Source organism: Petromyzon marinus, chromosome 7, assembly GCF_048934315.1.
Source record: "Petromyzon marinus isolate PM22_M1 ecotype Great Lakes invasive population chromosome 7, UKy_Petmar_22M1.pri1.0, whole genome shotgun sequence".
NCBI lineage: Eukaryota > Metazoa > Chordata > Hyperoartia > Petromyzontiformes > Petromyzontidae > Petromyzon > Petromyzon marinus.
Window position 1 is genome coordinate 5,956,088 of NC_133673.1, and position 27,980 is coordinate 5,984,067.

General features: G+C 42.8%; 1 protein-coding gene across 2 annotated transcripts; it reads right to left on the reverse strand.

Annotated features, from left to right (window-relative positions):
• Positions 1 to 263: 263 nt before the first annotated feature.
• TBC1D15 (TBC1 domain family member 15) lies at positions 264 to 27,693 on the reverse strand. 2 transcript variants are annotated; one of them, XM_032948839.2, is made up of 17 exons: positions 27,569 to 27,693; positions 21,574 to 21,714; positions 20,046 to 20,120; positions 17,172 to 17,334; positions 13,780 to 13,999; positions 13,257 to 13,368; positions 11,655 to 11,852; positions 10,722 to 10,850; positions 9,544 to 9,647; positions 8,360 to 8,454; positions 7,042 to 7,158; positions 6,631 to 6,731; positions 5,989 to 6,088; positions 5,679 to 5,776; positions 4,690 to 4,806; positions 4,183 to 4,269; positions 264 to 3,285 (listed from the first exon to the last, which is right to left on the reverse strand). In XM_032948839.2, exons 1-17 carry the CDS (start codon positions 27,593 to 27,595, stop codon positions 3,013 to 3,015), a joined length of 2,157 nt encoding a protein of 718 aa, XP_032804730.1. In that variant the 5' UTR covers positions 27,596 to 27,693; the 3' UTR covers positions 264 to 3,012. The 2 variants fall into 2 exon arrangements, with proteins under 2 accessions (XP_032804730.1, XP_032804729.1); XM_032948838.2 differs by having other exon boundaries at positions 17,166 to 17,334.
• Between the last annotated feature and the right edge of the window lie 287 nt (positions 27,694 to 27,980).

The window sequence follows — 27,980 nt, forward strand, 5'->3', positions numbered from 1 at the left end:
AATAAAATTATTAAATTACGTCGTGACTTTACCGAAAGAACCAAAGAGTATGGTTTGCAATGTTATGAGGGTAACGCAAAAGCATGTGCATGTCAGAATGTACACACCAAGGATAAAGCGCACTCACTTGGACTAATTTAAATTAAGTTATAGAATAACTGCCCAATGCCTAATATAAATTAGTGCATTGTAGGGTTTTTTTAGGTTTTAGGCAAAAATAAATGGTTGACCGTACTGACACCACATAAAACACCAGGCCTCCGTTCTGTACCACCTTGTGTTTTATTTAAATCACCCCGTTCATATACAAACGCTATTCTGTTGGATGTCATGATCCAGCGTAACGCGTTGCATGCAGCTATCTTTAACCTGCAATGCCGTTTAACAAATTAAATCACGCCTTTAATTGAATGCGTTAACATAAAACTACATTATTGCAATTACATGTTTTTATTTCGATTACTGTATGACTTTCTAAAAATGTCTTTTTAGGCATAAAAAAAAAATCTTACAAGGTACATATATGTTCACCTGAAAAGTCCTATACATGTATAAACTGCACAACTGCCCAGCCACTATGGTCCACATAAATCCAAAATGAATGTTTACCATTCCATGAAATGACAATTGTACTTGGAAAATTCTTAATATAGAAGCAATGCAGCTTTCTTACTGTAATGACACATCCTTCACTATTTTCTTCGGATTTCCTTCAAATAATTAGCTGTTGCATTCTCAGCCTTTCAGTAATTTGCACAGCTCACTTAAAAACAATTAAAAAGTGCAACAGAAACTACTCGACGTACATTTCAGTTTAATGCAGCCCGACTGTGTATAATGCATATTTACAGAGAAAGATACACTGTCACCTGACCCGGCGCACCAATGTTTAAACAAGGCCCGAGGACAAAGTAAGGCTTACCAGCTTAAAAAGAAAAAAAATAACCAAAATGGCAAGGAATTTTACATGTTTAAAAAAAAAGGTTGATCTTGTGCAGAATTCACCGTACATGTATTCAACTTTGCTTAAACAATCACAGCAGTAGCTGGGATATACAAGCAATCGTGCCATTTCAAAGGTCCACTCCATTACACACAGTACAGTGGATTATGCAATTAGGGTACTCGCGGGACAACTTGTTATTTTTGTTCCAGCTATTCGGTCAATTTTAAGACACCGAAATTAAATAATGCACGAACATTCCCAAGGACGAAACTGCAGGTCGACCCTCCGTGGAACTTTTACGTAACTAAATTTCTAACTTTAATGGCAGCATATCAATACAGTATGTCGTATTTTTTTTCCAATGATACATTCCTCAGATGAAGATTAGATACATTCTAAACCTTTAAATGCACAGCCAGTTATCTATCCATACTCTCATTTCGCGTTTAACTATACGGATGTGCAAGACTACTTGGTTCCGATTATAGGTGTGTCGTGGGCATTTGGTGCCTGTTGTGATGAGCAGATATTTGTTCCTTTATAGTAGACCTTTAAGGGGCTTCCCCGTGGGATCAGAGGGCTTCTCTGCTAATAAAGGATAGTCAATTTTTGCCTGAACATATAAAAGCATAAAACCCGTACACCGCCATGCCATTACCGTATAACTATTCTAACGCCTACCTATTCTCTACATTATTTGTGTGACACATTTAACACTGCTGTGTGTGAACTACTCAATGGTGAAGGAGACCGTGCTGGCGGTAAGCACATGAACACATTCAACAATGTAACCTTTAAAAAAAAAAGGTCAATGTATTTTTTTGAAAATGGTAAACTTACAAATAAATTAAAACAAATTTAACCATTGTTTCAAAAACATAACAAATTAATGAGGGGTCATCACCCTTGCTATAGATGCGGTGCCGTTCCTCATCTGGTTTTGAGTGTCGATACGCTCGCGACGTTAGAAACCTGCCGGAGCAAGGTTGGGCCAAACACGATGGAACACAGAACCACTTTATGGCTTGAAACTTTGTTTCAGGAAGTTGGGACCAGGTCCCAGACTGTGGCATAGGCACACAAGGGTAGACATGTGGGACCATCCCAGCCAATTACAAATAAGGCATTTTGTGTTGTAATGTTCAATGATTGCAGGGTAAATAGTTTGTGACATTTGAAGCGACCCTACTAAATCAGTTTATCATTTGACAATTTGGTTTGAAAACAAAAAAATGTCCACCTGCCAATTGAATCTATTGTAATCTATCTCCATTACTAAATATAGGGATATCACATTGTCTCCCTTCGTTTTTTCAGCAGGCTGATTGGTTTAGACACTTAAATATAAACTCAATAACTATTTTTAAAAAAACGCGTTATAGCCCAGTGTCCTGCAACTGAGTTTCAAGTCAAAGTGGTCTCGTATTGCCATGGCCTAACGAAAGGTGTCCATACTCATTTGGCATGCGCTGCTGCAATGCAAAAAATGTTCTGTTAAAAATAAACAAGCCTTGATTCCTCGTTCTCCCTTTGAGAATATGTGCCATATTCCTGATATACAATTACAAATGTTAAAATGCGTTTCTCATCTCTGACATTGTAAGTGGATTTAAGCGGTCCTCAGTAAAAAAAAACAAAAAGTGGTTAACGCCGACCCTATAATAGTGTTAGTGTTGGACAGAGTTGATGTTAGAACTTGGGCTCAGTTTATGGCTAGGGTAAGAGCTAAGAATGTGGCCTAAGTTAGACCAATGTGATTTGGCAAGAGTTGGGATTAAAGCTAAGGGTTTGGAATTAGGATAATGGTCTGGGATTTGAGCTAGGATAACAGCTAATGTTTTGTGTATCAGCTGGAATAAGAAAATCGAGGGTATTCATTTAGGACTAGGGTTAGAGCTACGGTTTGGATTTAGTGCTAGGATTATAGCTAAGGTTCGATTTAGGTCTCAGTTTAAGTTTACAGACAAGGTCGGTGACCGTGTGTGTGTGGTTCCGAGCAGAGGGGTTGCCTTCGCCGAGTCAGTGCCAAGAGCCCCACGCTACCTCCCGCCCCCACCTGTGGTGGCTCAATTCCCACCCTCGTCGTCCTGCACGATCTCGATGCTGCTGTCGGCCATGCTGGCCACGGAGCTCTCGGCATGCAAGCCTCGAGCAGGGCTGTGGCTCTCTCCCGCTCCCGACGGGCTGCTGCCGCCGCCGCTGCTGTGGCTGCTGCTGCTGCTGCTGCCGCCGCCGCCACCGCTGCTGGTGCTGCTGCTGTTGCTGTCCGACTCGGGCGTCCCGGCACCCACAGTCTCCTCGCCCATGCCCAGAATCTCCAGGATGGAGCGCGGAAGCTCCTGTGTACGGTGTGACAGCGGGGCAGTGCGGGGAAGTTGGGGCCTGGTTTAAGTTTCGAGTTTGGTTTGGTTAACGAGGTGAAAACTCAAGGTGGCAGGAAGCGTCTCGTTTATCGAGCATGACCTCGGTCAACAAAATTGCAAAGTAAAACAAATTAATAAACTACAGCAATGACGCAAATAGAAATCAGAGCAAAAACAAATGTGTCACATGAGAAATCGAAAATATTGTACGAACGTATTCAAACTTAAACATTCAACAGAGTGCCGAATGTACTCGTATGTAAACAGACAAGGATATGTATCAAATGCAACTGCAAGTGAAGTTACCGCAGAGAATCAACATTTTGGTTATTCAGGAAAATGCCAAACAAGCAAATGTGTGCACAAGGTGTATAATGCCACATGATAGGTCCCTTTGTGATAGTGCTTGCTAAGACTGTGTGTGTGCGCATGTGATATCACCTGCTGTGGCAGTTTGTTATGTCACTTGGCACGACAGCATGACAAGTTATGTATTGTGACATTTTGTCGCTATCAGCTGCATTATCCGGTTTTAGTGGCTCATAGGGAAATTAGGCAGTTTTAGCGAGGTCAGTGGTTATTTATTTAGGTGTACAAGCAGGTTAATAAGTCGGACAATAAATAACGCAAACCTTCATTCCATAGCAGTGGCTGTTACAACTCCACCATTGACCACACAGACTTTTAAAACATCTAATCTACCATAAGTATACAATTTGGACTGACATGGCATCTACATGTAACCTTATGTCTAGATCCTGTTCAGAACAGTGGTACACAAGCATCACTGGGAAAAATGTGTTGTATGGATTCTTGTTTTTTGTTGGTGAGGGTGGGGGAAGAGAGATGGTCATAGGCAGTGATGCCACTCACTTTGCACTGGCTCAGCTGCAGGTAAATTGCCTGCCCCCTCTTTAGAATCTCCTCCACGTCCAGCTTCATAGACAGCTCGTTCACATGCTGCAACACAGCAAGACATCCACATTGAGCAGCATTCATCACCACCACCTCTGCACGATTTCGGAAACATAATCACCGGTGCCCATATCAAATGGTGCAATATTAACCGCAAAAGAAATATGGAACCCGACATTATGCCGTGTAGAGTAATATTACTCGTGTGCGCTTTGGTATATGACTCAGTAGAGAAGGATATGTGTGTTAAATAGTATGGTTAGAGCACTTAACTCACAATGGGGCAGTCCAAAAAACTAAAGGAAACTTACAGCCAAAATGAAATAATCATCCTAATAATACACATGGTCTATCATTTTGATAATATCTACAGTTGAAGAAAGTACGTCTTAGCTATGGAAAGGAAAAGCCATACTGCCCTTAGATCAAAGTGCAGAGAGAGGTCAAGCACGGACAAGCCTTTACCTTGAGGATCTCGTTGAAGCCGCACTTGGCATCCATCATGTGCTGCCTCTCAATGTCGAGAATTGCGCAGCAGAGCAGCAGGTGGAAGTTTTGGCACGGCAGGCCGGTCCACATCACCTGCAACAGGCACGCACAGAGGATACACGGGGACATGGGTATCGTCTCAACAACACGAGCCGAAGCCAAACTACAAAAAGCGAGCGCTTGCCGTGCACAGCCAATGCCCCGTGTCTATACGACTGTGAACAGATTTGAGACCTGCATGTCAAAAGTCGAGTACAATTTTCTCCCAGAACAAACAATAAAATGTTGCGGTTTTTTTTTCTGTTATAGATTGCTTAGGGAGCGAGATGCGTTGTGATGACGTGTAAAACAAATGGCACAATTTGAGTTGCAATTGATTGTCCACATTCTCATGGCAATGGTACTTTTCTCTACGGGAAAATCACCGTTTGATTTCCTACAAAACGGCACCAAATTGTATCAACCCCAATGTGATGATAAACAGTCAAACCCTGACAGGAATCTGAACCTTCACACTTGCAATTGTGCACGCAAGCTGTCAAAAAAGCACAACTTCACAGCAATCTGCGTACCCGGTACAAACAGTCATGCTCTTCACTGGCTTCCTATTGGTGTAAATGTAAAAAAAAATACAAAACTAAATTATTATTTTATTTTACCAGGTAAGCCCCGCCTGAGCTATACAGCTCTTTTTAAGAAGTGACCTGGCAACAAACTTACAGCTCAATTTAGTGACTTATAATGTGGAAATTGATAGCAGCCAAATACTCTCAACGTATGTTTCTAAATGTGGAGGGAAAAGCCAGAGGAGCCGAATAAAAATCCACATGGCCACAGGGAGAATATGCAAACTCCAAATATACAAGCGTCAGGGTCGGGCTAGAACCAACAACCTCCTGTATTGCAGAAGAGGTAGTTAACATTCCACCACCGCGGCACCCCTATGAATGTGTGTGCTGTCTTACCTCCCAGAGGCGCAGGATGTCTTGGAAGGAGAACTCTCGCTTGAAGCGAATGAGCAGCCAGCGGAAGCAAAAGTACAGGTTTCCAGAGTCGTGCGTTTCTGCGATAAAAAAAATGTTCATCTTTAAAAAATGAATGTACAAAAGAAAGCTAAACAAGGGTCGAGCTTTCTACTTCAGAGCAAAATATAGTTAGTTAGCAAATATACTGTATGTTGTAAAAGACTCCCCCTTCCATCGGAGTGGTCTCTTATCTAGTTATTTTCTTAAATGCAGGATTAGTGCAATGCAAATTAGATCATTAGTCTCTTACCGAGGTAATCACAGAAGCTTGGGTCAAGCAAATGCAGGAGCTGACAGAGCTGCACGAGTTGAGTTTTCATTCCCTGCTGGCTCTCCTCGAAGTTGTGGTGCTGTGCCACGACAAGTCACGCATCAACAAACAAGGGGTTCGGCATTCTGTCGGCTTCATTGGAGCTCTCAATTACAACCAGCAAGCACTACTTACATATTTAAAATCACTAATAATAAAACAAAAGGAAAAAAAAACATTAATGCTATTAATTTAAAATCATCAGTTTGAAGGTTACAAGTAAAGTTGTTAAAATTACTCTGTAAAAAATATGTACACTAATTATTACCATTACAATAACAATTATGTATGAGACTAACCTCTGCTATAAGAATGATTAATTTACACTAATGGTTCAGGACTGCCAATGGAGATAAGCAGCAACCCACATTCATTTGAAAAGAAAGACATTAACTTTTATTAACCTCAATACATTAACAGCTTCATACAAGCATACTTTTTTTTTTAGAAACATGCTTACATTACACTGGTCCAAGGCTGATGTCATACTTTGGTTTAATCACACTAGGCCTTGCCCCCAAGGTATAAGCTGGTGGATTGGAATGCACATGTTGTTACCTTGGGCCTGAATGCATTACTCACCACTTGATCCATGTAACCTACAAAGCACCAAAAGGCATCTACTTCATTTTCCTGCACGTACAGGATGGGGGAGAGCAGATCACTCATGCCCTGAACGTATCCTGCAGTCACACACATGAGTAAATGACAAAGATTTCCATTAAAACTTATAGATTGAAGCACCAAGAACTGTCATCAAGAACTGTCACCGAAAGCCAACACAGCACGAGAGGAGTAGGATGGGCAGCACCACATTCAGCCACCTTTGAATTGACACGGGGGACAAAAGACAGATTCAGATACCATTTACCCCATATGCACATTGAAAGAGCGGTTCCTGTTATCTTAGCACAGTGCGCTAAACACGAAGCCAAAACTCCCAAAACACAAGGCAAAGATTCCCCATGTAGCCTACAGAGACTTTACGCTTACCCAGATCAAAGTCGTACATGCAGTAAGTCATCAGGATGTCATTGAGCAGGGTGAGCCCTGGGTTGTTCGAGCCCTCATAGAACTTGTTGGTACGGTCTGTCCTGTTAACGTCCTTCTCTGTAAACGAGGAACAAAAAAATATAACGGGGGGCAGAGGTGAGACACCACCGTCACATCAGCAAACACGTGCAGTGAAGCGTCAAACATCGAACCACAGGCGGCACCTGTGCTAATATCGATGCATAAAGTGCAATTCATACCCCAATGCATACAACATAACAAGCATTGTATTAAAGCCAGAGGCGCCTCCACAGATGTCACCTGCACTGCCAAGGACCATTAAAAGCTTCCCTTTCACCGTTAACTCTATTTATGCATTGCTGCAAAACTGTACCATTTTATTGCACTACTGTGTGCAAACGTGCACTCGTTTGCTATTACAGATGGGCCACCTTGTTTTGCAAAGCCAACAACACCAAAGCGTATTGTTTTTTTATTATTTACCAACAGCAACTTTGGGTTAAGAATTTTGCAGTAAATTTAGTATAAATAAAATCTTGAACACACCAATTCATGCTGGTTATGATCACAGCAGAAAAAAATAAGCAGTCAATGTCCCTTGAAAGACACTTGCAGCAGCCTTGGCACTGTAAGAGGAGCACTCTTAACTTGCAGCTTTTTATAATTAAAGCTCCGTATCTTAAATGTGCCAGGCATATTGGAGCACACCTGTAATCCAATGCATTGGAGGCATTTGTTTGTGGACCGTGTGGATTTGTGAACCTCCCAAACCCACTGGGCTGCAAGTTGAGATCTGGAGACCTGTCACGCGGGTGTGAGGTTCTACATAAATCATAAATGATTGATGGTGACAATGATGTGGCAGTACAGTAAGTAGGTGTATCATGACATGGTTTTTCTCAATGTACTCCAGTTTCCTTCCATAGGCACAAGTGGTCTTAAATATGGCAAAAGTGTTATAAAAAAAATGGTCAAACATCCCAATACAGGACCCTCCTGAAAACTAATTTTTAAACTCAGCGAGGCCAAGGCGTTAGAATGCATAAACAATGATGGTCAATTTCTCAAATGGGTGTTTTTCTGAAAACATGGCAGTACTTAGAGAATCACACAAAGGTATGAAAAATGCACAGATAGGTTCTGCTTTCTACAAGCTAGCACAACACCATAAAGGTTGAGTATATATCACATGCAGGATAAACGCTGTGTAATCTACCAACCCCACATGTGAAGTCAGATTTATGAAGTGGGTCACTATGCACTCCACACCAAAGCCACACAAAGCATAAGTTGGTACCGATTAAGTTCTTGTAATCGCGCAGGTTCGAATTCCTCTTTTCTTGTTCTTCACTCACAGATTTCCACTGAAGCTTCATGCGGAAATACTCATCCCTATGCACAGTGAAACAAACACTCTTAAAAACAATTCAGTGAAATTATCTCGAGCAAAACATTGATTGTCCCCTCCTAACAGCTAAGAGAATGAATCCGCTCTTATCTGCTGTGGTCAGTATATAACTGGGTAAACAGTAATCAAGTTATTGCAGCTCACAGTACAGCTTACCACTATCAGTAACGAGCTGCATTACTTAAACAAAGCAGGGTATCGACCAAACAATGTCCAAGGCTACCAAAGGTCATTAAAAAAAACAGAATGTTGTGCTCTAACATCTGCCTTGAGTGTCCCCTCCTTGCCTAGATTAGGCCTACATTTCTTTACAATTGAAATGCGTTTAGTTTTACTTTCACTCTCATTTTCCAAGGTGTTATTGGGTATCAGAACTGACTGTAAATATATAACTGAGCCACTTCTAAATATCTTTTTTTTCAAGGACGTTACACTGGCTACCACGAGACAGCAACATTTCACCTCATCACAGGAGTATGTGTTTTGCACTTGGATCTGTCGATTAGGTTTTAAGCAATGGGCTCCTGTAACATGTAGCTTGTTATATAGATTAAACAATCTATGGTCTATGCATCAGAACCATGTTTAATGAACTCGAAGAAGTGGTTCTTGATAATGCCAACCCAGTGGTGTCACAGAAGACCATTAATGCACTAAAATTATCGTCAGTTCTTATCTTTATAGAACCCACTTCATTTATTAATTCCACCATCTACCAAATGTTCCCAAGATTTTCTGTCGACCAACCAGCTGGGAGGTGCAGTGGTCATACTACGTTACTTGCTATCGGCAGCTTTCACCTTCAGATCCTGGTTGTGGGTCTAATAAGCCCCACATCCCTCTGGCGTCAGGAGAATGGAATTTTCACCAATGGCTCAGAGCCATGAGAACAGCCTCGGTACCTTAATGGTTTTTTTGTCTGCTGTCAATCACACGAGAGGACATAACACTGTGACGCTGGATAACTTATTTAACCAATGCAGAGCTCTTATTTCTCCAGCGCTGCCTCTGCTGCCCCCGGTCACATAGTTTTTTGGCCGTGTGTTGCGAGTGCCGAATTGGCTAGCACGCACGCTTTCTTCTTCACGACGGCTTTCCTCTCCTCTGTCGTGCTTGTCCAAGGGTAGTATCCGAGCACGAATTTCCAAACCTCCTTCCGAAGCGAGTGCGCCAGACCCTGCCATTAACACCAGCAACAGGACGTTCAATTAATTACATGAAGGCGCATCCAAAATACAACCCTGATATTATTTTGTATCAAGTGAGCTTTGAGCTTTGTTTTATGGAGAAAAAACATTTTTCTCGCATGATGCGGCAAATTTTAAGTAATGCCCCCTCTAGTGATATTACTGGTGTATGACTGCCCCGAGTGTATTAACAAGGGTTATGAGTGGTACAATGGGGGTAGCTGAGGGTAGTGTGGTGAATAGGGATCGGTATGGGGAGGGAGGTGAGTGGGTACGGGAATTACTGGGGTACCTAGGGATGGAGGGACGCATGGGCCAGGGAGAAGAGGTGGGTCTTGAGGGAGGAGCAGAAACTAGACAGGGAGGGTGTGGCTTGCGCGATAATATTTCGGCCACAGTATTAACCCACAACTAGGCTATAATAAAATTTTGACTTAAAACTTTCGTGACTGCAGGAATTCATATTATTGGTTCTTTCGGTAAAGTCACATAAATAAAAAAAATTTAAACTATAAATAATAATAAAAATAAACTGAAATAAATTCGGATTTTTTTGGATTTCCATTTAGGTGACTTTACCGAAAGAACCAAGAACATAGGCTATAATCATTTTACCCGCCAGCCAGAATGCCATGGTGTATAGTGGGAGACACACGTGTGACGTTTTTCTCAGGGCACTCTGGTTTATTCCAACATGAAAATACAAAAAAGGTAAAAAGGGGCAGCCATGAATTTGCTTGCATATGCCACTGTTGGCAGAGAGGCCTCCAGTGGAGGAAACTCTCCAGAGTCCCAGGCTAAAATGTGGATAATGCCATTTCTTTCAAGACACCTGGCCAGTGTGGAAGCACAGGCCGAAAAAAAGCAACCGTCATAAAATCCCAATCCCTAAAAAAACAAAAAGACTCCAAACAGCCACTTATTTACCATGGAAACATGCAAAAAAAACACTGAAGGTCCATTGCACAAACATGTTATTTACGATATATTATATTTCTGTTAAAAGTCAGCGTCTGTAGTCAAGGAGGTAAGAGTATTTTGGTTAAACAAAATATTATCGTTACCCCTTGGCAGATGGCAGCCTTCAGTTTGTCCACGTCGCGCACTCTCCCTTCAGGGTCCATGTAGCGCTCCCACTCCTCCGTGCTCACCGGCTCCCGTCGCTGCACGTTTGGCCTGGGGCCCAGTTCGGTCTGAATGCGCAACCGTGCAGCAAATGAGATTAATAAAGGTTTCGGAAAAGGAAGACTGCATCAACAACGCCAGCATCTTTGAGGTGGCTGGATGGAGTCCAGAAGCTCGTAATGGCCATGGGCACACTCAGGCAATACCACTGGGACAATGAATTCATGATTACATTGGGTTGATTGGTGAAATGATGGCTGCAGCAAGGAAATTCGATTTTTTTACATACATTTGGCCAATGCGAGTTCTAAACAGCATTTTTCTTAGGTCGAATGGCCTTGCAACACTCTTTAAAGGGTATATATCTTCCAGGGGCCACTCTTTGACTTCATGGGACATTTCACTGCTTGTGGTGAGAATTTACCCAAAGTGCCTTGGGGCCTTGTGATGTGTCATTATTCAGACATTTTCTAACATAATTCTACTTCTATCAATTATTGAATGGCGTTCTTTTGCCTCATGCCATGACACCAACAGAGACGTTGGAATATAATGACCAACGTTGTATAGGCCAGCAAGTGCCATGGAAAGACTGGGCTCTACAGCAAAGATGAGAACTGCCTAATGCTCAATTAAGCAAGGCAATACGTGAACGTCAGCTTCGCAGATGACCCGCACAATGCAGCATGAAATTACATGAACATGTCTTGGGCCTATTGTCAGACTTAGGGTACGCATTTTTGTAATAGCACTGGTGCTAAAAGTCGGACCTTTTAGACCACACGTGCTGATGTCAAGACATTTGCCCATGTTTTTTTTTCTTCCACCGTGCCGCCCCCGCTTACGTTTGTGCGCACGCGAGTTGCACTCACACAGGTGATGAGCTCGAATCCTGGCTCCTCCTGCTGGTTGATGTTGAGGCCAGGGATGGACTCGTTGAGGAGGTCCGCGATCTCGTTGGGGGGGCGGTGGCGCGGCGCTTCGTGCGGCTGCGCCAGTGATTCCCGCAGGAAGTTGGTCACCTTGGAGAAGCTGCCCAGCGTCGTTGTGTACGGGTCCTTGATGAACTTCTGCAAGGGTGGCGATAAAGCAAAGCACCGGCATTTTACCAGCTTACAGCTCTGACAAGTCAGATTTGTGACGTTGCTATAGCCAACTGTGTGGTGATCTGGTCTGAGCCAGTGAGTTCACAATTGAAATGTTGCGAGTTCATATCTTGGTCACGGATAAACTCAGCCAAAAATATTATGTGGTTGACATACGAGTACCACTTAATGCAAATCTAACAAAAATGTACAGCATTGGACTGCAGTTGTAAACTGAGATAGTTACTGCCCCATGCTCATTAGAGGAGGGAAACACTGCCTTGGCTTTTTTGCATTGTACTTATCCAAAATAAAAGCCCCAAATACAATCAGCATCAGATGCAAGATTGAATAAAAAAATATAATGTATGGCTTGAGGCATTTTCACTGATCAAAGCTTCACTGTACATCACCCATTATTGCTGTCAAATATGACATTGCAGCCTGGGAGAGACTGCCAACTTGGCATCCAAGAAAGGCTAACTTTGGCACAACAAAATAGTCGACTGGAGACAACTAAACTATCTACAGATGATTTTAAGGACTGCAGTTCAGCAGATAATGCTGGTGCTCGCATGCTTTTGAACGAGCGTTATCATTTTTTGGAGGAACGAAATTGAGATTGTGATGTTCAATTGGACATTCCGTCCTGCGAGAATTCCAACTCAATAGGCTGTCAACTCATTGGCTGGTCACATTGCCAGAAAGGCAGTACTGCAAATACCAAAGCGAAGTAATATTCTTTTAAATGTTATCCCTTCCTAAGCATAGGTTTTGTCTGTGTACTCCAGGTTTGCTCCAACATGAAATACACCACTTAAAAATAAATACACCACTTAAAAATAAATACACCACTTAAAAATAAAATCACCATTCATGCCAAAGCAGTGGACCCTCCTGAATAAAATCACTGACACTCAGTTTGATTTTTCCTTATTGAATAAAACAAGTGTAATTATCTGACTGGGTGGGGCTGTAGCTAGATTGCACTTGGGTAGGTTATGCATTCAATCCTGGTGAAGAGGTCAAGTCAGCCCATTATTCCTGTGGGAGTCAATATCATGAATAGTGCTGTAGAAGATCAAAATGAAAATGGCCCTCCACTGCAGAAACGTGAAATATCTACAATTAGCTAAGGGCCATATAGATAACTATCACCCCACTGCATGTTAGAGTATGAAGACAATTTCACTTTAAAGCTAAAATCTGCATTATAAATTTGGTGCACTGGCACGTTGAAGACTAAGTCAAGCTGTCTGCAGAAGTCAAATGCTGTGGCCCGTGTCATACTCGTAACACTGTAGACAGACTTTAAGCAGTCGCCCCACGGCCCGCGTACTGTGCAGTGGCGTTCGTTAAAGGCGACCTCGCAGTCGGCGTGGTACGTACCGACACAAAGTGCGGCGCTCCATCGTCAAAGAGTTGCAGCTCGTCCATCGACTGGGAGAGTGCGCGCGTGTCGTGGCAGTGCACCAGCGTGAGCCTCGAGTCGAGCGGAGACCTGCACAACAACCAGACAACTTCAGTGTCTTGTGGGTGCACGTGCGTGCGTGCGTGCTGTGGGGAGCGGCAGTTTAGCGGTTAGCGTGCTGCGCTATGAGCCCGCTATGAAGCCGGCTACCAGAGTTCGATTCTCGCTCATGGCCAACACCGGTGACAATAATTGGAATCGGTCCTGGGCCGCCCATAGGTTGACTCAGCCTTAAATGAATACCTGGTGCGGTGTGCAAACATCGCCACTGCGTAGACAAAGGCGGCCGGGCGTGGTGCTGGCCACCCACCCCCTTGTGTGCCGTGTAGGCCTTAATTGGTGCTCCTATCAGCCCTTGCCCCAACAGTCTGTTTACAGGCTATACTGGGGATCTTTGTTTTGTGCAGCACATGTCAGCGTTCCTCTTCTATCTTAACTGACCGGGCGAGCGAGACGTAGCGACTCAGTGCAGTGAGGAGCGCTTTGCTGCCTCCTTGGTGGAAGTGCAGGGCCGGGAAGGAGGTGCCGTCGCGGATGATAAAGATGAGGTAGGACCAGCCGAGGCCAGGCTTGTTCTTCCTGATCGACTTGAGATCAGACAGGCTGAAGGCAAATGCCCACTTGCTCTTGCGCGCATTGGACTGGAAGGACACCCCCGTTTCTACAAACCAAAACAGAATAAGGAAATGAAAGACCAGCAAAATGTTTGCCACCGAGTCAGCTTGACTGACGTGGTACCTTCGGTCCCTGCAAATGCTTCGCAAACGTGTGGCGTGTTATCACAGCCCGCTGTCTGCTACAAAGTAGACATCAAAGCCTTTGTGACGTTACGAGAAACGGTCAAATGTGTCTCAGTGCTCAAATTATATAAGTATCAATGCAGCAGTGCTCATGTCTTGGTGGTCTGGAGCCAGTGGTATCATTTTTACATTCCCACGATGGGGACTATTTGCTTCATAGAAAGTCCACAAAAGCACAACTGGTAACTGATAACAAGTGTCATTAACCAAAACTATATTAAAGCATGCACTGCAAAACAAAAAAAAAGTCATAGGTCAACTCGGTAATCATCATCATCTCTCTTGAGGTTGATAAAATGGGTGCTACCTCTTGTGAGCAATTAGCAGTGGTTGTCCTTTGGAAGTTTTATCCCTTTGAAGTGAAGGTAGAATTACCACCGCTCGCTCAGAATTGCTGATAAAGATAAGTCCCACCTCATGTTCATTTGAGAGAGCACGGTACTCTTACTTGATGTATAAAATAATATTAACACACTCCATGAGTGTTCTCTCCTTGTTACTTAAATAGCCATGTCACATCGGACAAAGATGGTCAGTGCATTGCGCGCTTTCAAATGCGCTTCCATGGCGGTCTGGAATGTTCTTCCTTCCAATATTAGGAAGCGACTGGAGCTATGCACTTTTAAATATTAGACTGAAAACAGATTTCTTTAGAACTGCTTTTTGTGTTTATAGTTTTGTTGTCCATCCCCCGCATCTCTGATTACCACGGTTGGCTACGTACGGCGCGAAATAATGTTGATTTAAAGCTTTCGTGACTGCAGGGATTCACGGTCTTGGTTCTTTCGGTAAAGTCACGTAGAAAATTTGAAAAAAGAGGCTTTTTTTTTACAAATTTTCTTGCTGTGGTTTTCACACCTGATGATGATTGCTTGTGTTGAAGTCGAAACGTCGTGAGAATTGTATTGTTTTATATTTTTTATTATTTTATTGTTTCCCTTCTACGTGACTTTACCGAAAGAACCAAGAAGGCGCGAAAAAAGTTCAATATACATACAATACATACACTGTATACCATTTTACTTGCAGAAGCTGTTTTACTTTTGTTTCATTTTCGACACCCAAGACCTGACACCGGGGGATGTAACAATGCATCCATTTTTTGAAATTTGATTTTGCCACATAAGCTAATGATGCCAAGTATCCAATTCCTCCCAATACAATTCCTGTAACAGGAATGAATAGCAGTTTGTGTCTCAGCTAAAACGTTTAAACAATAATTCGTGTAATTATCTATGCCACGAGTACATCTATGCCCACATATTTGGTATCATGCAAATTAATATGCCAATAAATGAACAGTATACTGGCTTTGTCCGTTAAATTACCGAGCTCGAAAATATTTCTTGCACTCTCCTCTTAGGCAAGCGTTGATGGCCAGTGTAAATACAAACAAGGTCAGCATGCATCAACGCTTACCACAGCACCACCAAATGAGTTTGCCGTTCTCAAATGCAGCGTCAGCCAGTGGAAAATTCTGACACATTTCTATAATATGATACTGGTTGATAGCAATAGCAATTTCCCCCCAAATAAAAAATTTAAAAAAGCATTAACAATTGTGAGAACCTGAAACCAGGCTATGGTGACACAGAATGTTTACTACATAGACACAAACATTAAATGTTTGCTGTTCATTACCACTAACATTGTGTCCTAAATGTACAGCTGGAATCCAAGCACAATGCGAAAAAATACCCATTATATCGAAAAAAGAAGACATGTAAACTAGTTATGTTGTCTCTCAAATATGGCATTCACCAAAACTGATACAAATTGCATCTTTAGCTGTTTAGAGTACAGTTCACGGGATGTCTTGAGTCACACATGGACATTTAGCACAAAAAGAGGTGAAGGCCAAATTATGTGATATATGTATGCAGTGGACTAAACTAGTCATTGGAACCCTCACTAAAAGCATAAATTCAATACTCTTGAAAACGTGGTCTCATCCCACAGAGGAGGGAATTTGAGTACAGGGCAACAGAAGTGCTGGCACCTTGCTGATGTTACGGGATTTTTTAAAAAATACTTATTCATAATTATACACCAATCATTCCACCAATGATACATCCGCAGTACTTTAGTAAGCCTTCCTTTAAACCAACACTTGTATTATTATACTTTTTTTTCAGGAGGGTCCTGCAGACGTTTTTTGCAGTAGTGTATGATGATTACTCTGTATAATCCCAATTTTATGTGGATTTTTTTTTTTACTGCTGGTACAATTGACCTACTCTTGTCAATTACGACACAGGATCCACAAAATTCCACTCTGAAGCAGACGACGTGTATATTTACAGCGAATACACCCAAAACAATAACCAGGGCGGTTGCTGGTTACGAACCATGAACTATAGCGAACGAGGGGTGAGCATGCTTCTGTTGGGCCATGTCACCATCCTACAAGGCCACACAGTTTCTCAGAGCTGGAATATTTTAAATTTAGTCAAGAAATGAAACTACATATATTTTTTTGTGTGGTCAATGGTGTCCCAGCACATACCAAACTTTAATCACTTGAGAACCAGATTAATAAATAAACAAAAAGTGTTTCCCCCACTCGGTTGAGCATGGGGCGTTGCTAAACCCCGTATATATCAGTGTTTCTTCACAATTTTTTAGAGGGAGGCCACGTTTACCCATAAGACATCAGTGTGAGGGCCGCCATATCGCCTGCAAGGAGCGTTTTCACATTTGTGTATTGTTGGGGGCCGGACATCAGGGGTCGCACTGAAGACCACGAGGGGCCGCCAGCGCCCGCGGGCCTTGCAGTGACGAACACTGCCATATATGGTCCTGAGTCTGTGGAAAAAACATCGCTCTTCTTAGGTCAGGAACGAAACGTGGATTAGAAGTCAGGCTCTGAACCCATCAGACGATGGCCTAATTTCAGACGGGAGATGAGGAATTCAACCCAGGTTCTCGATGATGCTGGCTCAGTTCTCTAACAAAGGGAACATTTGGAACACTGAGAAATCCAGCCACCCCCGATAAGTTACGTTTGGAGTTGTGCGAGGTCGTTACCCTCACTCTCAGAGCCGATTCTCTTCTTGTAGCCCACGGTGTTCACCACTGCCCAGTCCGGCTCGTATCCTGGATCCACGTCGTCTGCTCGGACGGGGCGCCCCGACACTGAAGCTCCCGCTGCTGCCCCCGTGGGCTGCTGCTTCCAGTCCACAACGGCATTTGAGTCCTGGAAAAAAAAAGGTGTAGGCAAAAACGGGAGGGGGGGGGGTCACACATCTCCCCCGCGGGCCCGCCCATGGTGCGCACGGGTGAAGCCTTTGAATGTGGCTACTTGGTTACTGGGTGACTTTCCAGTGTTGGCTTAGTGCCACTAAATCATTGTAACTTCAATGATGTTAAACTGTTTAGGTTTCAGAGGGCATTCTACATGTTCTTGGTGAATTATCTGTGCTGCCATGTATAATTTGTTTCACCTCAGCCCACATTGGAGAAACAAGAGATAAGAAACAGGCCAATCTTGTAACTAATTCAGTTATGCGTAACATTATTTGGGTTTAGTATTATCCATACAGGAGGCAAAGTGCTTAAAGCATGGAATACACAATTAGGCTGCGAGTTTAAATCTGAGTCAGTGGTGGCAATTCATGAATTTAGGATCAATAAAATTAGAAAAAAATTAGTACCACGTTTGGGGAAGTCAACAACAGTTGTCCTATGAACTGACTCCCACCACGGGTTTAAGGCTGTCAACTGGAGAAAAGGATCACCTCGTATCTATTTAGGCAGACAACGACTTTGGTGTTTTATTTTTGGCGATTAACTTGTTTGTTTACTTTCCCATATCTCACAAACTTAGCTTCGGTTTGCTCTTTCAACTATGAAGGTAACACGATACGTGCTTTGTTTTCTGAGGCAAACATCAGCACATTTCTTTCCTTTCAAAGTTGGCAGCTCTACAGCCCGGACATTTTTTTTTATAAAACTTTAGACAAATGCAACACCATGACAGATGCCATTGCAAGTGACTAAATGGTTCACTAAAGAGTTTCACTTGTTAAAATGTGCATGGTTATTCAAAGTGAAAGTGTCTTCCTGCTCATATTGAGTGGGAGGGGGAACAACGCTTACATCTTTTGACACCTTTAAGCCAATTGTTGAAATTATGCATTCCGATGATAAGTGCCAGTATCTCCATGGTAATTATCTATTTTAAGCACTCTCCATGCAATGCAGCACATCACACTTAGAAAACAAGAGCGTTGTAGTAATAGCTTGGGATGTTTCTCCTCATCTTTTTTTTTTCAAGAACCCAGAACGTAGGACATTACAGAGGAAGATACAAATTACGAAAATGTGTCGAACCCGGAACAATACACCCTCGAATGGGGGGCCGTATGGAGGCACTTGGGATTGCTGCCCTGCTAAAGTAGGGGGGCAATGATTAGGAGCAGCAGATTAACGGGGAAGCGGAAGAGGGAAGAGAGGAAGGCAAATAATGTAACCAAATAAAACAGGAAATAAAGTAACATGAGCGTGATGTCCATGTTTATCGGCCCTAGGAGCAACGGTCGTCAGGAGCTTACTACAATGTTTCAGTGTCACGAGTCCAGGCCTCCCGCTAATCTTAAGCTATTTAATATGTTGATGCATTCGTATTGTTGTTGGAGCGTTTGGCATTTACACTCAATCTTCAAATTCCAAAACATGGTTCGAGTGTGCCTGAAGGCAACCTGCAGTGACCCGCAGCTCTTAAATACACTCGTTGTAGAGGTATTTTTCCCCATTTTGTAAAACGTATCATTGTTAATAGTAGCCACATGCAACTTGTCTCTGCACACGCAGGCATTGCCTTTCTGTTCAGTGTGCCTTGTACCAATTATATAAGGGGAACACTGTTAATTATATGCTAACCTGAAAAAATGCTTTTATGAACAAGATCCCAAAAGTGTTTTCAAGATATAACTTTAGCTATAAAAGCTCCAAATAGAAATAAACTCACAATGTGGAGGCAGAACAAGTACCGTTTCAATGCACATTTAAGTAATTCTAAAGTAATGCCACCTATGGTATAGCAAAGACTGTTTTTCCTACTGTGTTTGCCCATTTTGAGATGTGGCTAGCCACAGGCTATTTAATTATTTATGAAAGATTTGCCAGCACCGTTAAGGTCAACCGTTTTCCACATCTGACATACAACCTAAATTAAGCCAACAGCTGGCATGTCAATAAAAATGAAGCTTAATTAAATTAATGTTGTGCAGCAAATGCAAGAGGTTGCACAGCTTTCATTACAATTGGCAGCACTCTATGTTACATAGTTGTTAGAGCAACCAATACAAATATGTAAAAAAAAATGTGTTTATCTTAAACTGGCCAGTTTACATTTATATTATATTTTTCATAGTTCTTCTATTAACTGACCTTTTACGTCCCCACTGCAGAAACAGTTTTTTTTTTACCACCTTAAGAGTCGCTGGCAGCCCTTGGCAAAGGCATAACATGCAGTACAGAATTTTCTGGGAGTCATGCCAAATATTACAAGCACAAACACGAGCTGAACGCAGATTAGTGGAAGAGTAAGGGCCATTACAATCTCACCGATTGCACGACATTAAAATTATAGCATCACGTCTGCTACAAAAACAATCCTCAATGGAGCCCTCACAAATCAGAACCATAGTGCCGGTGTAATTTTATATTGTTGTTTATTAGCGGTTCACCCCAATTGCAGGAGGATGTACAAAGCACAATGTTCTCACTGTGTAAAACTTTTTAAAAAGGCAAGGCAATATAAAAAAAAATTGCAAACACATAGCTTCCCTAAAACAACTCTGTATTTTGGAGACAAATTTTGAGTGTGTGTGTGTGTGAGGTACAAAACGCGACTTATTCAGCTGTTAGCAGGGCTATATGGGTTAACGGAAGAAAGACGCATACCTTCTTCGGGCAGAGCAAATGTAATTGGTCTCCGTTTTCATCCACAGGCACCCAGTCTATGAAGGCATCGGTGCCCTGCGCAAACAAGATCAAAACGCGCTTCCAATAAACATATTCCCCAACACCGGCAAGACATTTCAGCACAATGGCTGACACTGAAGAAGCGTTAGGCAACAATGGTGGAAGTATTTTCTGCAGCAGGAGAGGAGTGCGAAATCATGATGTCGGAGAGGCGAGTAGACGTAGGGAGGCAAGTAGTGAATTGCGTTGAAGAAAACGAAATACTATTCCTTCGACTGATGACCCGCAGCCATTGGTATGAAATGTAGACTCAAAATTAACAGAAACAACAAAATTAATAAAACTATAATACAATTTTATTTTACGTGCAATTTACATGCAACAACATATCAATATGCTTTACAGCAGCGGGGACACACAATGGAAAACACCGACTAAAACGATGGGTAGGAAGGTCTGCAAGAAAAGTTTTTTTAAAGAAAATTAACTGCTAACACAGAAAATTAGTTATTCACAGTATGAGCAATTACATAAGACAACTAAAATGCAGACACTCTACATGCGTGCACGCCAGCTTGCCTGCAACACGGCAAAATACAACAAAACGCAGTCTCGCTATAACCAGAATGCCCATTGGAAAGTCCACAGCCCGATTATATTCACTGGTTTGTCTTAACGCCTCATGTGTCTCTACGAGAATCTTCTTCTGTAGGGAATTTGAAACGCAACGGACACGTTGACTACCATGTGTTGAGCTTGCAAAGCCACTCGATGGCGTCTGGGGTCGCCAGATGGATTCAATTTGTACTTCCTGCAAAAGTTTGCGTTGGTGAGCATTGCCCAAGTGGTTTGCACTTAACCACAGTCACTTGTCGGGAATACCTGGATTGTCCACTTATGAAGGAGATAACCACACAATGAAGAGGTGAGATGTTTTAACCATGTACAATAAAACGAATTTAAATACTAGAGAAGTGCTTTACACTCACTAGGCTCAGACATAGTAACTTATATGTTAAGATGTTATTCACTGCAGAGTGATGAACATTTGAATAAATCGTAGGTGGTATATATTCAGTGTATTTGCAATTCATTTTCATTGATTTTATTATCTGGTTGCCATCATACAATACATGAGCAACACGCATTGGGCAGGGGAAGTGATTGTATGAGATGGAAATGGCTGAGGGAGAGGTATGATTGAAATATGCAATCAGTCACAGGCGGAAGACAAGAGGAAGATTTGATCAGTCACAGGTGGAAGAGAAGGAGAATGGGAGTGGAAGAGCAGGGGGAGGTAGTACCAGATAGAGAGGTCAGCATAGGAAAAGAACACTCTTCCATTCACCACAGGTTGACAGGGGGATTCAACAAGCAGGCTTTGGCTGCTTAACTAAGGGAGGTATGAGTAAGGAAGTGCAGCGAGATAAGAGGGGTAACACAGGTAGCAGCAAGTAGATGTACGATCATGAAAACCATCCCTTGACGGCCCTCGGGTCAATAGTACCTGGAAACCAGGCGCCCCGGGCCGCCCCTGGCTATTGCTGGGCTTCTCAAAGAGCCGAAGGATGCCAGGGATGAGCGAATCCTGGTCATTGTTCTTTTTAGTGCAGGTGTGGACGAACACACCGTCCTTCTCATACACCACCTGTCAAGATGCCAGAACACTCCGATTAGCACGTTTGGCTACATACGGTGCAAAATAAGTTCAACATACATACACAGGGTGAGGGAGTATTATATTGGCAACTAGCGGGAAGTACCCAGCGTTGCCCGGGCGAAAGTGTCACACACACACACACAGATATCGACCCACACACACAAACACATCGACTTACGCACACACACAGAGATATGGACTCACACACACAGACATCCACTTTAGATACACACACATGGAGTTACACACACAAATCGACGTACACACATACAGCAACTCACACACACACACATACGTAGACTCTCACACACACATCGACCTAAGCACACATATGGACTTACACACACACATATCGACTAAGAGACACACACATGAACTTACAAACACACATGGACCCACGCACACACATCGACTTACACACATAGTTTTCATATTTTCGTTTATTTGGTATAGCCCTGTGAGCCATTCGGCTCTTGAATCGGGTGCAACCGCAACAAAGAAAAAAACAAAAACATGAACAAGAAAAACATCTTAAAGTGACTTTGTGCATGTGCAAACAGAAAATCCAGGACTCAATCTCAAACACACACATACATGGACTCACACACACATTGGCCTACACGCACATACACATATGGACTCACACACACAGACATGTCACTTTAGATTGATATCTGAACCTGTCGTCAGCAAACCCCTTTTCCACTATTTTCACTTGGCCTAATGTGCTGTGCCAGCCTTGGTCACTGTTTCTCTGTTCACAGAAATGTGGAGTGAACACTTGGCATCAAGTGATACGCATTTTATAAACCCCCGAGAGATGATGGGATGAAGTGAGCTCCAATGGGGATTTAAATTCAAAACCCTCCAACTGTAAGGTGGGTACGCAATCCAGTGGCAGCCAGGAGAATCAAATGGTATTCTTAAGTAAAAATTAACATGCCGCAACAATCTACGCAATAACAGTTTGTCCTAAATTGGCAGTGTTATCCATTCAATCAGAAGACAATGAAAAATGAGTCATTCCATTCCAGACTGGTACACCCACGTAATCTAGAAAGATTTTTGCAGAGATATAATAATTCTATTAGCGTGTTTTATATATATAGAATTGGAAAACATACAGCTTGCATTATTCGTACTTAAGACCTAACACAACTCAATGAATTACTAATAATCATTAGGTTACGTATTGACATTTTACCAAGCTTAAATACGTAGGTTTTATAGTTCTAAATACTGAATTGTGATGAAATTATCAATTCTGCTCATGGTAATAGTGGCAATGTCTCCCTGCACATGTGACATTAAGATAGCACTTATCTCTATAGGCAAACCTCAGGTGAGTCTGCAGTGGTAATTGCACATTTTAATGGTAGAGGCAAGCCTCATACATTATTAATGCATTGTTCGCACAAATCTATTGTGCCACAATCAAGTTAACAAATCAATGGCATACACCAGCTGAGGCAATTTGAAACAGAGCAACAGTCAAATTAATTATGAACAGTGACCAATATTACACGTAAAAAAAATGTTTGTTTTCCAAAATACACATGGGAATTTTTTGAAAGAAGGCCATTTTATCACAACAGCGTGAACCTCAAGCATATTGCCACATCTCAAAACCACTCCAATGATCCACCAAGAGTGGAAGCCATGGCATATACATTCATAAAGCCTCTACACAGATACATCAACTTGTATAAGTGATGATAAAAAAAATCCCTGGGTGTCCTCGTACTCACACAATAGTCAGTATGTACATTGATGTTCATAAATCAGCAAGTACTGTGACAATTACCTTATAGTGCCAGGGAAACATTATAAAGCCGTTAAAGGCCCTGTGGCAAGAAGCCGGGTGTGACTGCTTCACCTAACCCATAAAAGAAATTACAAAAAAGTCAACACATTCATCAATAACACTTACTGCCTTAAAAGGAAAAATAAAAATAAAGGACGCATAGCAGTGCTGCCAGAGATCCACTTGAAAAACATGGTGAATAATTCAAGGAATGCTTCATAATATGAAATGAACAGGTAACTATGGCAAGTTTTTTCCTTTGTTTATGCATTGGAATAGCACAGGCAGCAGTAACATACAAGCATAACATCAGGCAAACTACTTATATGATAACCCCCCCCCCCATCTGACATAGAATATTTCCAGTGTTTGTGGAGGACTCTTGCTTAAAATCCTAGGCAACCCAAAAGTAATAGTTTAATGGGCCACATGAGCTCATGAGACTCAAGATAAGCTTTGCTAAAATGTTGCTGGAAAACGCTTATCTAGAAAGCTCAGTGGTTAATCTACTAACATTTCCTATAGCTTTTGTTGAGAAATGTCCACAGCTTCCAATAGCTTAAAACTTAGCTCCCAGTGTCAAACCACTTTCCTGCTTTTCTCACTTAATAAGACCGTACAAGAAAGCGGTTTAAAAATCAGTTCATGTCACTGCTTACAAAACCAAAACATTACTTTAGAAAAAACTGTTTCAGCAACAGCACAGCAAAGAGAAGCAAAGCATAAAATTATTGCACTCATGGTCACGAATGGCACGTAGCTTATTTTAAGGGTACTAAAATAATCCTATATTTAATCAGTAAAGCCTCACTGAATCGCAAGACCTTTGCAGGAGTGTCATGAATTAATAAGCGTGGCTAAATTCTTGGTAAGTTGGAATTTGCAAAGCAGCTGGAGTTGTGAAAACAAAACTAGGTCAAAGGAGAGAATGCACAAAATAACCATCGTAAGAATCCTACTTGCTGTATTGCAATTATGGGACTAGAATCTGTTCAGTCCACCACCATCTGCACCTCCCAAGTGCCGACCTACAGGAATGTGCACGAAAAATTAAGGATTGTCATTAAAAGAAACAGGTATGTATCTAGCTATCTAAATCAGCTCAAAACTTCCATAAATCACGTGACTAATTTAGGTATGGCCAAACCCACTCTGAATACCTCCTCTCTCCCGACCCCCTTTGAAAACACACACTCCATGCATCTCACTTGTGATTGCTCCTTCATTCTCTCTCACTCTCTTCCCTCAACTGCTATCACCCTCTCATCCACAACTTCTTGGCCCGTCATTTCTTCTCCCCCCCCACCTTCCCCTCCCTGCCTGGCACTCATTTGTTCCTGCTACTCATCTTGAGCCGTGCCCCTTTCCCGTTCCTTTTTCTTTTCCCATAGATAACATCATTGAAGCCCCTTCCTGTGGTATGACACAGGTAAAATATTTATCATGCAAATTATATAACATAATATTTTACTGTATACAAAAAGGGAGATATTCAAATCGTGGATATTCATCAATAACTCTTTAAAATGCATATTACTTAATAGCAATATTAGTTAGTACATTGGGACTGGCGATCCAAAGATAGCCGTTTTGATCTCCCAGCGTGACGTGTGTAATAATAGCCAAGTTTATCAAATCCCCCCGGGCCTCTGTCCAACCAACAGCATGTAAATAGGTATACCACAGTTAGTCGATCGACAGGTCGTGTCTGGTGGGTACTCCCATCTCTTTCAAGACATCTTGACAATGTTATTAGAGTACATGCCAAATAACACTCTCGAGAAACCCTTTCGACTTCCCTCTACTGGAGGCAACTCTCTGCTAGCAGTGGCATGAGCCTTTGCTTTTTTCAGTTGAGAAAATGGTGTTTAAAAAGGCGTGAAACCTACAATCCACCAAAGTCCAATCCAAAAGTGGCATGTGGAAAGGTTAGACTCATCACATTGTGATGTAAGCACGCCAAGCTAGCTTAGCCATAGACTATTACCATCAGTGCACGTGGCAGACATTGGCCAATATCTTCGGCGTTTGCCGAAATCAACACAAGATGGGCTCAACGTTTCGACTGTTTACAAATGTGCAACTTAATGCACGCACATTGGATTAAATCTGTGGTGTAAATGTGTAGAGAATTATTAATGAAACCCTGCACAAGTCAAAGTGTCTCCCCCGCTCTAAACAGCAATGAGGCAGCATTCATCTCCAATGGTGCATCTAGTCCAGTGGTGGAAATTCTGCATTTCCATGCCAAAGCCTGTGCTCACCATAAGTCTACTGTTGACTTTCCACAAAATGGTACTTCATTGTAATGGCCCCAAAGAGATGATTGGCCGAGTGGACTGAGAATGGATCTCGCGACGGTCCAACTATCAAGTATTCTAACAGCGATTTCAAAATAAACTTATCATTAGACGAAATGAAACTATAACGTAAATGTACAGTGCATCTAAACTGTGTACTGTACAACAGTTTTGCAAAAATAAATCAAATCAGCCGCAGGCTTTGATTCCCAGGTCGGGACAGTTGTGCTATCATCTTGCCAAGTGGGTGACGGGATGATTGATTGATCGATAATGCTTAAAATGGATTCGATAATGCAATGCATCAACTATAATTACGAATAATCGGCAAAGCCGTATTAACCGACGCAAGCTGCTTGAATAATCGATCAATTATAGGACCCGATAAATTGACCGAGCCAGAGGTAAATCGATAATGGACTGAAATTTTGAGCCAGATTAACATACAGTACACCATGGTAAAAAATCAATAAACGTATGAATTAATCGAGTGATATCGATCAATCGTGAATGGAGCCAACCCGATTGACGAATGTTGTCACGAAAATGAATATTGTCACGTATAATGCAATACCGTGCCTTACTATCAGGAAAACCGATCATTAATCGATACCCCAAAAACCGCGCTACGTTCAAACAATTCGCAGTCTACGTTTCTCGACTCTTTAACGTTAGCCAATGTGCTGCTATCCAAAACGTGTAAGACTGTTGTTGCAAGCCTGGCACGGAGGCCACTGCTGTACAGTAATTGTTAGCGATGTTTATTGATAACAACAAGGCAATGTGGATGACGACGACGACGAAGGTGATGATGGTGATGGCCGGTGACTTGGGACAGGTGACGGGAGTGGTAGCTACAGGAATGGAACGCGTCCGAGAGGACGTCCAGCCGGGTGGAGATGGAGCGGCGAAATCAAGCAATGGAACTTGTCTGTTGTTGTTGACGATCAACACGATCTACTGCAGTGACGACGCTGACATCGTAACACGATCAACAAACACAAGCTTGGTGGCACACGACTGCCACGATCGGTTAAGTCTGTGGTCGCGTTAAAACACTGTTAAACACTGTTACAACAACGGTCACCTACACATAACGTTAAAAAGTATCGTTTCTCCCGCTGTGTTTGTCTCACCTGATGACGATTGCTTGTGTTGCGATCGAAACGTCGTGATCTATTTATGTTCTATCTACGTGACTTTACCTAAAGAACCAAAGAGTGTGGGATTACCGCAGTAGCGAAAGCCTCAAATCACGATTATCATCGTTATGTTTAGCATGAATAACGAGGCCTAGCCTAGCCTAGCTAGGCCTCGTGTATTCATCCAGACGGATGTAAACATGGGCAGTGACAACGCTACTCTCACACAAAGATGACCCCCCCCCCATCCCAGTGTCGCCTGTTACAAACTGTTTGGGGGGGCAAGTGCTGTTCGCGAGCACCTTACGAGGGGGTGGGCCAACAACCACGCCCGGCCGCCTTTGTCTCCCCCAAGTGGCGATGTTTATCACGCACCGCACCGGGTACTCATTTGAGGCGGTGTCTCACACACAAACACGCACGCATACTCAATCACATTCCAACACACAAGCAAGCAAGCAAGCGCTGGCCGTCAAACACACGATATACCAATCACGACAAACGTGCTCATTAACAAAAACACCGAACAACAACAACGGAGGCGGCGGCGGCAGTCATAGCTGGTACCGCCCGAGCGACACGAGCGCGGCTCCCACCTTGTCCACCCTGCTCGCGGAGGCCATGACAGTCGTGTGAGCGCCGACGCGTTTGAATTCCCTATCGTGGACAAGCAACGGGAGGGGGGGGTGCCCGAGGTAGCCCCGCCCACCATTTTAATTCCCTAGCCCGCATAGGTAACGTAAACCCCCCACCCCAGAACAATTGAATTACGTACAGCGGATAGGTCGGGAGGTTGGGATATCGTAGTCCGTATAAGCAAAAAACTATGTTGCTGCGTGTTTATTCGCGTGGCGGCGTTGCCATTGGTGGGTGCTAGGTCACGTGGACGGCGCGTGGTCGAGCGGGGGAAGAGTCACGCGCGGGGTAGGAGGGTGGCCCCCGAGGCGTGACGTCATTCACCCCGCCCCTACCCCCAGGGCGGTCGTGACGTCGCTCGTCAGCTGCCGT